Source organism: Camelus bactrianus, chromosome 11 (genome assembly GCF_048773025.1).
Source record: "Camelus bactrianus isolate YW-2024 breed Bactrian camel chromosome 11, ASM4877302v1, whole genome shotgun sequence".
NCBI lineage: Eukaryota > Metazoa > Chordata > Mammalia > Artiodactyla > Camelidae > Camelus > Camelus bactrianus.
Window position 1 is genome coordinate 14,264,815 of NC_133549.1, and position 13,959 is coordinate 14,278,773.

Here is a 13,959-nt window from a genome sequence, read left to right on the forward strand (position 1 = left end):
TGTCTATAAATTTAGTTTATGGATGTAAATTAAATGTCCTAAGGCAATAATTAGCCATTACTTTTGCACCTGCCAGACCAACTGATCTACTTTTAAACCAAAGGAAATCTTTCTAAAACTTTTGCCTATAGATAAATCATTTATAAAATACAGGATGCTTTATCATGAAGTAGGAGTAATTCAGGTAAAGTCAACTGTATTCAACCTTGAATTATTTATTGCTTGTAATGTCAACTCCCTGCTGTTAAGGAGCTTACCTTGTAATCACGCTAGCCATGGCCCAGAATAATTAAAAGAAGAAAAATGACGTATAGTTCTCTTTCAGAGACCATTTTCTCATGTTCTGATCATTTTTTTAATTCAGCATAATTATCTGGTGAATTTTCTTCTCTCCATGTGCACCAAAGGAGACTCTCAGATGAAGATGCATGTCTCAGTATTAATCTTGTAAATAAAGTTAATTCTTTCAAAAACATGTAGATTGAGAGGCTTCTTCTCTCTCCCAGGGAACTCTTTTAAGTATAATGACAATTAGAAAAACAGATCAGAGACCGATCCTGGCCTCCAGGCATGGCTGATTGAAGGGGACACAGCAGTGACAGAAAAGGAGAGAGAAGCAGCTGTAAAATAAGCTTCGTGCCGATCTTGTGGTTTGATAGAATGAGGCGGCGTGTGCGCGTGCGTGCGTGTGCATGTGTGTAAGACAGAGCAGTACCTTTGCCCTGATGCATGTGTGCTGAAAGTTTTGTGTTTTCAATTTTATATTTCTTCAAAAGGATTAAAACTTGTTGTTTTAGTCCTTGTTCTCCCCAGCTCATAGTGTGGAAATAGTCTCTGGTAAGAGTTCTCTAAAATGCAGGCCTTAACCATATTTCAGTTGGTGATACACCTAGGATTTCCTAGTCTGTTTTATCTGGAGGCTTCCTGAATGATGTAAGTAGAAACAGCAGTAGGGAAACAGAGTATGAATGCATTAATGTTTCCCTGTAGAATAATGAGCAGGTAGTACCTGACAGGACGCACGGGTTTCTGAAATAAATATCACATCAATACAACACGTAAATGTTGAAGGAACATGATGACTTAGCAGGATGGGAGATTCTTCAGATGTTTTAATGGATTACCTGTACTTTGATTTATGCTGCACAAAAGCCTCTACTGTTAGGAACACAACAGTGATAAAGTTAAGAGATGGGTGTTGTCTCATTTCTGTTTTATTGACGTAAAAATGAAAACATAAACATTTTCCAGCTGATGAGCGTTCAGCTTAAGCGAAAGGGGCCCAGCTTTGCTGACAGACGCATTCCCACTGGTCACCCCTGTGCTTCATGGAGCAATAAGAATTAGGAACAGTTGGAATCAAGACTATTAGAGGGATTTTGAAACCTTGATTTTCTTGGAGAGGCCCATTATATATTTCTTCTTGTTCTGCTTTGTAGTTACCAGCTGACGAGTGGGTACAAGCCTGCCCCGATGGACCTGAGCTTTATCAAACTCACCCCATCTCAGGAAGCGATGGTGGACAAGTTGGCGGAAAATGCTCATAACGTGTGGGCCCGGGATCGAATCCGCCAGGGCTGGACCTACGGCATCCAGCAGGTACAGGGTAGCCTCGCTGTACAGCGCGTGCTCTGGGGGTGACTTAGGCGGGGATTAGTACTGTTTGTGACAGGAGGCATCAGAGAATGACCGCTGTGACGCTTACGTCGTATAGATATCCTAATGTACACGTGCACCGACGCACTGTTCAGTGCTGGGCTCGGGAGTCGGTGCACAGCCCCTCACAAACACGATAGAACGGTTTGCTGTTGTGTTAAATGCCAGTCTCTATGCCTAGAGTTTTATGTGTATTTTTTTCCTTTAACTCTTACAACAATTCCATGAAGCAGGAATGATTTGCCAGGATCATAAGACAGGCCATCTTCTTGCTTCGACAACACCATTTTAATCACATTATAAACTTGGAGCCTGTTTCATGAACGACAAATTGTGACGTTTATAGTCATTTCAGTACTCCTGGTATCACCTGGTTTTCCTGGTTGTTGGAGTCGACGTAATGCATATTTCTCAAGCTGTCTGAGGTCATGGAGTGGCTGTCCACACACTGGGTTTTCTCTGAGGAAGAGACAGCAGCCTCATGTTGTCCATTGGCTCAAAAGTCAGAGAGGACGGCTACTAATTAGGCTCTTCTTGTAGCAGAGGCTTGCCAGTCATCTTGGCAAGGGCGTGGTATGTTCTCCAGGTCAGCCCGTTGCCTTGTGAAGTGGCAGACGGGAGACGGCTCTCAAGATCCGTAAAGCCGGCTTTTGTTCCTGCTGTTGTGTTCACGTTTTCTCCTGGTGGAGAGGGCCTGCTCTCAGTGGTTAGACCTCCCTACCGGTGGTGGCTCAGTAACGCCCGCAGCCTGGGAAGACAAGGCAGGGGAAGGCGTGGTGTCCGCCTCAGACACTGCAGCCTGCGAGGTGTGTGGTGGCTGTCTCGTTTCCAGAAGCTGCTGGTGGCACGTTGATGGTCACTCACCTGCTTCCTCCCTGCAGGACGTAAAGAACAGAAGAAACCCGCGCCTCGTTCCCTACGCCCTTCTGGATGACCGAACCAAGAAATCAAACAAGGACAGCCTCCGCGAGGCAGTGCGCACGCTGCTGGGGTACGGCTACAGCCTGGAGGCGCCCGATCAAGACCACGGTACTGTCCTCTCCCCGTCCGTCCTCTCCCTGTCCGTCCTTGCTGCAGTGTCACGGTGGGGGCTTTGCAGCCAAGCGTGGGAATGAAAGGGGGAGCCCTGCAGTCTCAGTGTGTAGCTGCGGCCAAAACTTTGGAGCACTCTTCCTGAAGGACCCTTGAAGGGCTAGGTCATCCCTCAGCAGAGTGGCTCAGGGCCGCACGGATGGAGGGGAGGAGATGGGTTTACCTTCCCAAAGAGTCTGCGCGAACAGTAGCTCTGAGATCCTGTTCTTGCCCCACCCCACCAGCTCTCCTAAGAAGAGCTCGTCCGAGGTGTTTATGGGTATACACCTGTAGTGGGAGCTAGGGTTTCCCAAACCTTCATTATTTATACTCTAAAGCATAAGCCATATTAATTAATTAATTAGTGCAATATTTTGCTTTAAGGGGAACACTGTAGAAAGGCACTTAAGAAATATGTGTTGAATAAATGAATTTTAAAAGGTTCTATAAAGAATACATTTCCTTTAAGATAATACCTTTTAAGAATATGGTTTAAGATGTCAACTCCTTAATCCTTTGCTCCTGCAGTTTGAGTTGGTCTTAATATCCATGTTTTAAAGTTGGCAAAAATGACGAGTTCTGTGTGTTTCATTATAGTACCTGTATTTTTGGATAGAAAGTTTCTAAAATCTGTGCCAAGTATTCTCTTATGACTGATATTTTCAGTGTAGTATATGTGCGTAAGTGTTCAACCTTAAATAGTAATAGGTAATGTTTACATAGTGCTCGTCATGCGTAACAGGTGTTTATGAGACCTTTACAATTATTTAATCCTCACGGTAAGTCTATGAGGATGCTCTGTGTGCTGTGCTCATTTTACAGATAAGGCAACTGAGATTCAGAGGCTTCTGTGTCTTTCCATCTAGTAAATGGGAGAGGCAGATCCCAAGCCCAGATTTCAGTCCTTTGAGTTGAGTCACTAGGTAGGTAGCATCTTGACAGCTCTTAGTAGGTACTGAATCCTTCTATTTGCTGCAAGTAAAATTAGCTTCTACCTGATAACAGTAATATTCATAATCATAATATAACTTCTTGCTTAACTTGAGGTCAGCTTTATAGCTACAAATATTTGGTAGACTTGTATTATGAAGCAGATGTTGCTAGGTATACAAGATCTGGAAAAGGCCCCTGTCTTAAAGGATGTGTGGTCCACACGACCTCTGGGATGGGAGCAAGTGATGAAAGCCTTCTAAGCCAAGACCTGACAGCTGGGAAGAGTTCTGCAACTGTCTGGTGTAGATTAAGCCCTCGACACTAATTGCTCTTTTTCAGATATTTTTAATTTGAGGTGTGATTTACATATAATTGGCAAATTTTGACAGTTGTATACATGAGGCACCACCACCCAAAGCTACACATGGAACATTTTCTTCATCACAGGCTTCCTCTGCCCCCAGAGTAACCACTTTCTAACTTCTATCATCACAGATCAGTTCTCATGCTCTTCTTATACTAGGCACAAAGGAAATCACTGTAAAATATTTTATCTTTTTTTTTTAACATTTTTTTATTGAGTAATAGTCATTTTACAATGTTGTGTCAAATTCCAGTGAGGAGCACAATTTTTCAGTTATACATGAACATACATATATTCGTTGTCACATTTTTTTTCGCTGTGAGCAACCACAAGATCTTGTATATATTTGCCTGTGCTATACAGTATAATCTTGTTTATCTATTCTACATTTTAAAATCCCAGTCTGTCCCTTCCCACCTCCCACCCCCTTGGCAACCACAAGTTTGTATTCTATGCCTATGAGTCTGTTTCTGTTTTGTATTTATGTTTTTTTTTGTTTTTTTTTTTTAGATTCCACATATGAGTGATCTCATATGGTATTTTTCTTTCTCTTTCTGGCTTACTTCACTTAGAATGACATTCTCCAGGAACATCCATGTTGCTGCAAATGGCATTATGTTGTCAGTTTTTGTAGCTGAATAGTATTCCATTGTATAAATATAACACTTCATCTTTATCCAGTCATCTGTTGATGGACATTTAGGCTGTTTCCATGTCTTGGCTATAGTAAATAGTGTTGCTATGAACATTGGGGTGCAGGTGTCATTTTGAAGTAGGGTTCCTTCTGGATATAAGCCCAGGAGCGGGATTCCTGGGTCATATAGTAAGTCTATTCCTAGTCTTTTGAGGAATCTCCATACTGTTTTCCACAATGGCTTTCTTTGCTTCCCTCTCCCACTCTTAATGATTTAGATGTCTTCTTTTACAATTTTGTGCTTATTCTATTTGGAATTCATGGTAGTTATCACCTTTCCAGTTATGAGTTTCTCATTTCTGTAGCATACTGCTGCTTTTTTGTTTAGAGTAGACCTGTCAATATTTCTTTTAGCATGGGTTTAGTGTTGCTAAACTCTTTTAGTTTTTGCTTGTCTGTGAAGTTCTTTATCTCTTCTTCTATTCTAAAGGATAGCCTTGTTGAATAGAGTATCCTAGGCTGCATCTTTTTTTCATTCAGGACTTTGAATGTATCTTGCCACTCCCTTCTGGCCTGTAGTGTTTGTGTAGAGAAATCAGCTGAGAGCCTTGTGGGGGTTCCCTTGTAACTCACTCTTTGTTTTTCTCTTGCTGCCTTTAGGATCATTTCTTTATCCTTGACTCTGGCCATCTTGATTAGGATATGTCTTGGTGTGGGTCTGTTTGGGTTCTTCCTGTCTGGGACCCTCTGAGCCTCCTGTACTTGGATATCTGATTCCTTTAGGTTTGGGAAGTTTTCAGTCATGATTTCTTCCAATACCTTTTCAATCCCCTTTGTTCTTTCTTCCCCTTCTAGAATCCCTATTATGCGTAGATTGGCACGCTTTATGTTCTCCTATAGGTCCCTTATATTGTTTTCATTGGTTTTTATTTGTTTTTCTCTCAGCTGTTCTGATTGGGTGCTTTCTGTTGTCCTGTCTTCTAGGTCACTTATTCGTTCCTCTGCATTATGTAGCCTGCTTTGTACAGCCTTTAGGTCAGCTCTCATCTCAGCAAATGAGTTTGCTAATTCTACTTGATTCTTCTTTATAGCTTCTATTTCTTTTTTGACATATTTTATATTTCTAAACACTATCTGTTTTAGTTCCTTCAGTACTTTGATCAGTCCTTTTTTGAAATCTTGATCTAGTAGGCCATCAATGTATATTTCATTGATCTTGACTTCAGGGGATTTCTCTTGATCTTTTAATTGGGAGTGGTTCCTCTGCTTCTTCATATTGCTCATATCTCTCTGGCCCTGTGGCTTAAGGAGTATCAGTTATCTATTGTGTTTATTTATTTATCTATCTAAAGCCTATGCAGGAGTAAAACCTGGGTGGGCAGGTCACTCCCCTTCCCGATGCCGCAGTCAGATGCTGCACTCTGGCTAGGCAGGTGGGCGGTTTACGCCCCCTCCCAGCACCGTAGTCAGGTGCTGCATTCCTGCCAGGAAGGTGGGTGGCCACTCGCCCTCTCCCAGCGCCGGTCGCTCTGCTGCTCTGTGCAGCTGCCCGCTCTGCCTCAGGTCAGCACTTCATAGGCGGGCTTGGGGAAGACCGCGGAACAGCCCTGCCCCTGCTCTGTGCCAAATCTTGCTCCTTGTTTGTCTTGGCAGCTCGAGTTCTCTGAGGGACCAGGGCAGAAAGATCCTATTGCCTCGGGCTGTAAACAAGTCTCAGTCCTACCCAGGAGGTTGCAGAGCCCCTGGGTGCGGATTCAGGGCTCGGCCCCACCCCTGCCAGGGTGCTGCGCACAGGAGGACATGGCGGCTGTGGCTGCGCCCCGCCTCTCTTCTCACGAGAAGCGCCAGTAATGGTGCCGTGGGTCTGAGGAGACAAAGGCTACGGTACCCCTCCCCCCAGGGCACACTGGCCATGTTGCTTTGCTTTTTTTGCAATTTATGGGGGACCGAGATGGTTCTGCTCAGTATCCCCTCTCAGCCACGGCACGCAGCCCCCTTCAGTCCCCCTGGGGCTGCCTCAGTGCAGCCGCCCCAGTCCGCTGCCCGGCTTGGGTGGCCTGTACCGGCCCCCAGCTGCCGTCCTGCGTCTTGGGCTGGGTGTCGCAGGGATCCTCTGTGCCCATTTAACTTAGTTCTGTCGGTCAAGTGGTGCTCCGGGCATATCCGAGCCTCAGAGGCTCCCTCTCCGTCCCGTTGGCCTCTCCGTTGGAGGGGCGAGACCCAGCAAATGAGCGCCTGTTCTACTTTGCCGCTCCCTCCCTGCGGGACTGGTCCTGCACTGTTTTGCTTTTTCTTCTTTCTTTTTTCCTTTTCTCCTACCAGATTTTTAGCGTCTTTGTCTTTCGAAGAGGACGATGTTCTGTTGGAGTTCGGCAGGTGCTCTGGTTGGCTGAGTGGGTCCGTAGATGTGAGTTTTGATGTATTTATGGGAGAGGGTGAGCTATAAGCGTCCTTCTACTCTGCCATCTTGCTTCTGTCAAAATATTTTATCTTTTAATCGAACTTCTTTTGCTCGACATACTGTTTTTGTGATTGTCCATGTTTTTGTATGAATCATGAGATTACTTGCTGAGTACCATTGCATTCTACAAATAAACCACAATTTTTTCTTATCGATTCTCTTGTTGATAGAGATTTGGGTTGTTTCCAGTTTTTGTTGAATAAGACTGCTATGAACATTTGTAGACAAGTCTTTGTGCAGACTTACACTTTTATTTCTTTTAGGGTAAATAGGAACAAAATTGCTGAATCATAGGACAGATTTATGCTTCACTTTACAAGAAACTTCCAAATAGTTCTGCAGATTTACTCCCACAACCAATATATGAGGGTACCAGTTGCTCCCACATCCTGGCCAAGAATTGATCATGACTCTGATTTTAGCTCTTCTGGTAGATGTGAAATGGTATCTTATTGTAGTTTTAATTTGTGTTTTCCTTATTAATAATAATATTGGCATCCTTTCTTGTACTCATTGACCATCAGCGTATCTTTTTTTTATGTAGTGTTCACATCTTTTTTCCATTAAAAAACTGGATTGTTTTGTCTTTTATTGAATTGTGAATATGTATGTGTGTGTGTGTGTGTGTGTATGTTTGTATGTATATGTGTATATGTATATATATGTTTTTCTGTGTATATATATGTTTTCCGTGTGTATAGTTCGTAAGAACTATTTTGGATATTGGAAATATTTCCTCCCAATTTGTGGATTGCTTTTTCATTTTCTTAATGAGGTCTTCTAGAGAGCAAATGTTCTTAATGTTGATGAAGTCCATTTCCGATTTTTTTCCCTCTAAGGCTATATGTTTTATGTCCTATGAAATCTTTGTCTTTGTAAAAACAAGTATTTTCTCGTGTGTTTTCTTTTAGAAGTTTTATTATTTTAGCTTTTTTGTTTAGGTCTGTGATCTAATTTCAGTTAATTTTTGTTTGTAATGTGGGGTTAAAGTCAGTTTTCCCAGCACCATTTGTTGCAACAGTTACCTTTTCCTCGTTAGTTATCTTGGCACCTTTGTCGAATATCTGTTGGCCGCTCTGAGCCTTTGATCTGTGCGTCTGTCCTTGGTGTCTATTGTTGTTGTTGCTTATCTGTTCAGTGACTCTTCTTCACAAGTTCTGTAGAGTTTGTTTTGTGGGGTGTGGTTGCTGAAGCCTCTGTTTCATCTGCTTAGTGGTCAGTTATTAGACAGAGACTTCCTTAAGTGCCCAGGACTTGTAAGTCTCCCAGTCTCTGCTGAGGGAGGGACTTTGTGTGCATGCTGGGACGTGCCTTTGGCCTACAAGCAAGCAGTCCCCACCTCAGCCTTCACCTACAGCTTTGCAGGGCCTCCCGGTCTTCTGGAGGTGAGGACTTGGGCCCTTCTCAGGCCTTCTCAGCACACACAGCCCTAGGGGTGAGCATGGCTTCCCCAGTCACCGGGATTATACTGTAACTTGTCACAGCCTGCTGTGGACACCTCACTCCCTAGCTTTTCTTTTCAAATAGTTTGGACAGATTGTTGTTTGCCTCAACTGTTATTGTCAGCTACCTCAGGCAGCTGCAGTGTTAAAAAAAAATTGCCTGTGATTTTTTTTTTTTTGACAAGTGTCCCTGGGAAAAAGTGTGTTTGCACTGAGCAAGCTCTGAGTCAGGTCAAATAAGGATAAGTGTTGCAAGTGGGATTTTCCAAGGAACTGCCAAAAAGGTGCGATAACACCAGTTTCCTGTGAATGGGGCTTTGAGGAGCTCCAGCGCTGCTCTGTCCCCTCAGAGGCTTCTAGTTTACTGATTTTCATTTTAAAGGACTATTGTTTTTCAATGTACCATGCATCTAGGAAGAAGGGACTAGCCCTCAGTCAAGTTAAAACACCACTCATCTTGCTGTCCTTGCAAATATTCAGCCATTTTTATTGAATAAACACTCCCCAGATTATTGCCAGTATTTGATTAATTTTCAAAGCGCCAAGAAAGTTGGTTTTGACAAATAAGTTTTTTCACTGTTCTCATTTTATGGAGAAGAGCAGTTTTGGAGGTCCTTACTCTGCCATTCCTTCTGATGTCACTCAGAGATAAAGATCAGAAATAGAACAGGCCACAAAGAGATAAGAAGATTGCAGGGAAACATTGATGGTCCAGCTGAGGTTGGAGACTGCGAGCTGGTAACAGTGCCAGTTTGCCTGGGCGTGTGTTCTTCTGCAGGCTCAGCAGGGCGAGGATAGATGCTGAGAATGAAGACGGTAGAATCAGCCGAAGATGAGGGTTAGCAGAGCAAGTAAAGTAGCGAGTCATAGGCAGGAAGGTCCCGAGAGCTGCATAGATGAGGAATGAGGCCGCAGAGCAGGAGAGTGTGTTTTAATAGGAAGTGAGAAAACTGGGAAGAAAAAATGTGATCAGAGGATGGCGTGGTTTCTGCACGTTAAGGGTTTAGAGGCAGAACCAGTGACAGTTGATTGTCAAGGTTCCTTCTTACTGAAGTTATGTGAGTAATGAGCGGTGAGGCTCGTGTGGAATACTCCACAGTGGAGGCCGAGATCTGGTTTTTGTTCAGCAGTGTGTCCTGGACTCCAACAGCGTGCCTTCCTCCTAGTAGGGATTAAACTGATCTTTATGGAAAACACGTAAGAAAGCTTCATTTTCCATTTGCAGGCATCAGTAAAGGGAGACGTGGCATCTGAGCTCGCTGTTGAAGGAATCAAAGTATCAGCAAGTAGAGATCAGTGGGAGGAAGGGCACTGCTGCCGGGGGAGGTGTGCATCTGACGTAGTTAGGTGTTTCTGGAAAGGGTTGAGGGAAAACTGATAACCTAGGTAGGATAAATTACAGAGTGTACGTGGAGAGAGAACAGTAAGAGACGGCAGTAGAAAGACTAGGATAAAACATGGAATACCTTGAAAACCCAGCTGAGAAGTGTAGTGACTCTGTACAAGGAGCTGCAGCCCGGTGTGTGGCGGGCGTTTACGGCCCAGTGTGACTGTGCTGCAGCGGGCTGGGGCTAGCAGGGGAGCACGTGCAGTGGGGAGGCCTGTCGGGGGGCTGCGGGGAGATTGTGATCTTCAGAGCCAGGACGGTGAGGATGGAAATTAAAAGATAGATGTCAAAGATTTTATGGAATAAAGCGAAATGTGTCTGTTGATCCCGAAGGTAAGATTTAAAACATCAATTCTTTTAACTGGGTGTACTGCTCTTGCTGACATTAAAAAAGTTGAGAGTATAAAATCTTGGACAAAATTGAGGGTAACCTTATGGAATTAATCAGAGTTATAATTTATTTTTTGTTAGCAGAATGCTGCTTATGTATTCTAGAATGAATATGAACTCAGTATTTAAATTATACTACCTTTGTAGTATTATTTGAAATAATATTTTAAAACATTTGAAAAAGTCATTTATTCATTACAAGATTTTATTAAGATTTGAATTGCTTACTTAGAAATACCAGATTAAAGGGATGACTAGTTAATAGCAAATATTTTTAAAATTATTATGTAAATATACCTAAAGGATTCTAGATAGGTGTAAAATTTTCAAGAGTCTAGCCCTCCTTGCTTCATAGTTTTAGTAAAACGTACAATTTTCATACATAATTAGACCTTGACTGCCCTCTAGTGGTAAGTGTCTTTTAAATGCATGATTTGGAGCACAGTGTGTAGGAATTTTAGGTCTTGTTTGAGTAGTTGTTGGTGTTTGCCCTCTCAGTGCTAGGGTCTGTGGAGTAGTAGGAACACAGGGTGTTTTCAGACCTTGCCTTTAATCCTAAATGCTTTGTTAAAGGCATAAGTCCAGAATTTCATCTTTGAGTAACCTTGATAAAGTGCACTGGGAATGTATGTTTATTTTTTAGAATGTCGATTGCTATTTTATTCATTATAACAATATGAAAGGTCACTTATGTAGCATACTTACATTAGCTGGAATTGCCCACCAAACATGTATGAATGTGGAGTGGTTAAAAATCAAGCAAAGCGTAAGAATTACACGTTTGGGGGAGAGTTCTCTGCCCTTGACCGTGGTGCTGCCGGTTGGCGGTTTGCCTGTTCTCCTGTGTCCCGGGCTCAGAAGAGTGTTTGTTCCTAGATCTAATTCGGCAGGTGTTTACAGGGCGCCTACTTTGTGTTCAGCTGTGTGGTGCTGTAGGGTATGCAACAGAAATTTGTTACAGATGGCCTGGGCCTTTTCCATTCAGTATTTGTATTTTATCAAGAACAGAGTTGCTTCTTTAAACCATGGCTGCAAGCTACCCTACACTAATGCAGGAAGTACAGACGATAAGCTAGGAGCCAAAGGACATTCGGAGGAAGGTCCGCGGAGGGTACGAGCCTTTGTGTGCTGATAGCTGAGAACAGCATGTTTGTCTCGAGTTTAGGGTGGTGCCAGCCATGAGCGTAGGGCTGGTGCAGCATTTACGACCCAGCCGGCCTCTCCTGGGCGTGTATCTGAAAGAAGCATAAGTGCTGATTCAGAAAGATATGTGCACCCCAGTGTTCACAGCAGCGTTATTTACAATAGTCAAGATATGGAAGTAACCTAACTGTCCATCGACAGAGGACTGGATAAAGAAGTTGTGGTGTATTTATACAATGGAACACTGCTCAGCCAGAAAAAGAATGAAATCATGCCATTTTCAGCAACATGGGTGGGTTTGGAGGGTGTTATGCTAAGTGAAATGAGTCAGACAGAGAAAGACAAATAGTGTATGATATCATTTATATGTGGAATCTAAAAAATACAACAAACTAGTGAATATAACAGAAAAGAAGAAGCAGACTCACAGATACAGAGAACAAATTAGTGGCTCCCAGTGGGGAGAGGGGCAATATGCAGGTAGGGATTAAGAGATACAAATCTATGCGTGTGAAATGAGCTGCAAGGATCTGTTGCACAGCGCAGAGAATACAGCCCACATTCTGTAATAGCTGTGCATGCGGCAGAACCTTTAAGAGCTGTGAATCACTTTATCGTACACCTGTAACATGCATAATACTGTACTTCAATTAAAACAAAGAATAGTGCAGCAGCTTAAGATCAGGAGAAAATGCCAGGATCAAGAAATTCTTCATCATTACCTCTTGTTGCTCCACAATTTCTATATAGTCCCCTATTTTTATTACCTCTATTAGTAGAGAAAACTAATGGTACGTCTTAATGCCAAAAGAAATTGGTGGTGGGCTGTGGGCTTTTAAGGAAGTTATGAAGTGGTTATATTTTTATATACTAAATTGCCTTCCAACATATCTGATTTAAGCTAATATTAAAATTCATTTGCATTTCTTGAGTCCACTGTGCATGTTTGTGGAGTCTGATGTCCTGGAAACATAAAACGGGAAAAGGGACCTGTGAGTTTTTCAGTAGTTTAGTTTTCTAAAAAACTGAATGTTATGTACTTAGGAAATTGGGAGTTGAATCTGTCAGTGCCTACTAGAATATAAGTATAATTTCATTTGAAAATGTTGATATAACTAAAAATAAGGACAAATATGTGAGAGCATTTTGTTCTCCTGAAAAGTAACCTCTCAATGTTTGTGTAGTTAATAGCTCATATGCTATACCTCTTAGATTAATTTAGAGAACATTACAACAATGATTTAAGGGAGCAGTGGATCAGTGTGCTGTTTTTTGAGGAAATACTAACTCTGGAAATGTGGCTTTTCCTTTTTTTTTTTTTTTTCTTTTTAGTATTGCAGCACTTAGAACTGTTTTCTTAAAACTTAGCTCTTTTTCCTCAAAAAAGTAGTTTATTATCCTGTCTTTTAAAAGACATTCAGTTATTACATAAGAGACATGAGAAATTTTTACTCTTCACTATAGAAATGTTTTTCTCATTCAAGCCCTTTTCCCAACTTAATTGCATCAACAGCAAAATTTTTATCTTCAGAGAATTTTGTACATGCTGTATACTACATACAGTAGTAAAAATATGTCACTTAAAAACTGTATTAATGCATTTATTTTTCAGTAAAAGGTGTGAATGTATTGCATGACATGAGTGTGTGAAATTTGAGGCCGTCACTGCTGGACACTGGAAATTGGCTTGGAGCAGACTGGGTGGTTAGGCGTGGGCATATGTGTGTATGGGGAAAGGTGGAAATACAGTGTTGCTTGTTCAGAAACTTAGCCCAGCTTAGGAAAGGTTCATCAGCAGGTGCAGGTCATCTACATGCCCTGTCATCACGGCAGACATCACCAAAGAGCAGTAACGCGTCATTTCAGTAGATCAGCTCCTGTTGTGTGCTAGGACCTCTCGGTCCATCTTTCTTTACTTCAATCTAGTCTTAGCTTGTTAAAGATGATCTAACTGTGTGTTTATTGGCAACCTTGAGAGCTTATCTTGATCATTTTTATTTATCTGGTCACATCAACCCAGTGGTTAAGCTTTTATTAAACCTTTATTAGTTATAAGGTCTTTCCTAACTCTTGAGAACAGATGAGAACTAATATTTACCCAGTACCGACTGACTCTGGGCCAGCCCCTGGAGGCAGGGGGCAAGAGCACAGGCTGCAGCAGTTGGCAGCTCCCCAGCTCTGCCGTTTGTTAGCTGTGCGACTTCGGTCGAGTCACTTATATTTCCTCCTCTGCGTCTAAACCCCGCTCTTAACTGAGGTGACCGTACCCTCTGTTACCCGTTCAGTGGACCCTTGCCCCCACACTGTGACTTCCTAGGGGGTTGCCTGCTCCAGGCATTCCTGGCCCCAGGGCCCCTGGCCTGAGGTCCTGCACTCTGGGCTCACTCCTCTCCCGTGTGTCTCATCTCCTGCAGATATCTTTTCCCCTCTGCTCTGCGCTGATCTTGATGTGGGACGTGACCCTTTCATTTTCCCTCA

At 42.7% G+C, this 13,959-nt stretch overlaps 1 protein-coding gene across 8 annotated transcripts in view; it reads left to right on the forward strand.

The window, feature by feature from the left end:
• Nucleotides 1–13,959, forward strand: part of RYR2 (ryanodine receptor 2) — a 543,025-nt gene that overhangs the window by 320,163 nt on the left and 208,903 nt on the right. For all 8 annotated transcript variants that reach the window (XM_074373272.1, XM_074373273.1, XM_074373274.1 and 5 more), the window contains 2 exons: nucleotides 1,440–1,599; nucleotides 2,538–2,685. In XM_074373272.1, coding sequence (XP_074229373.1) covers nucleotides 1,440–1,599; nucleotides 2,538–2,685 — 308 coding nt within the window. The remainder of the gene's footprint in view (nucleotides 1–1,439; nucleotides 1,600–2,537; nucleotides 2,686–13,959) is intronic.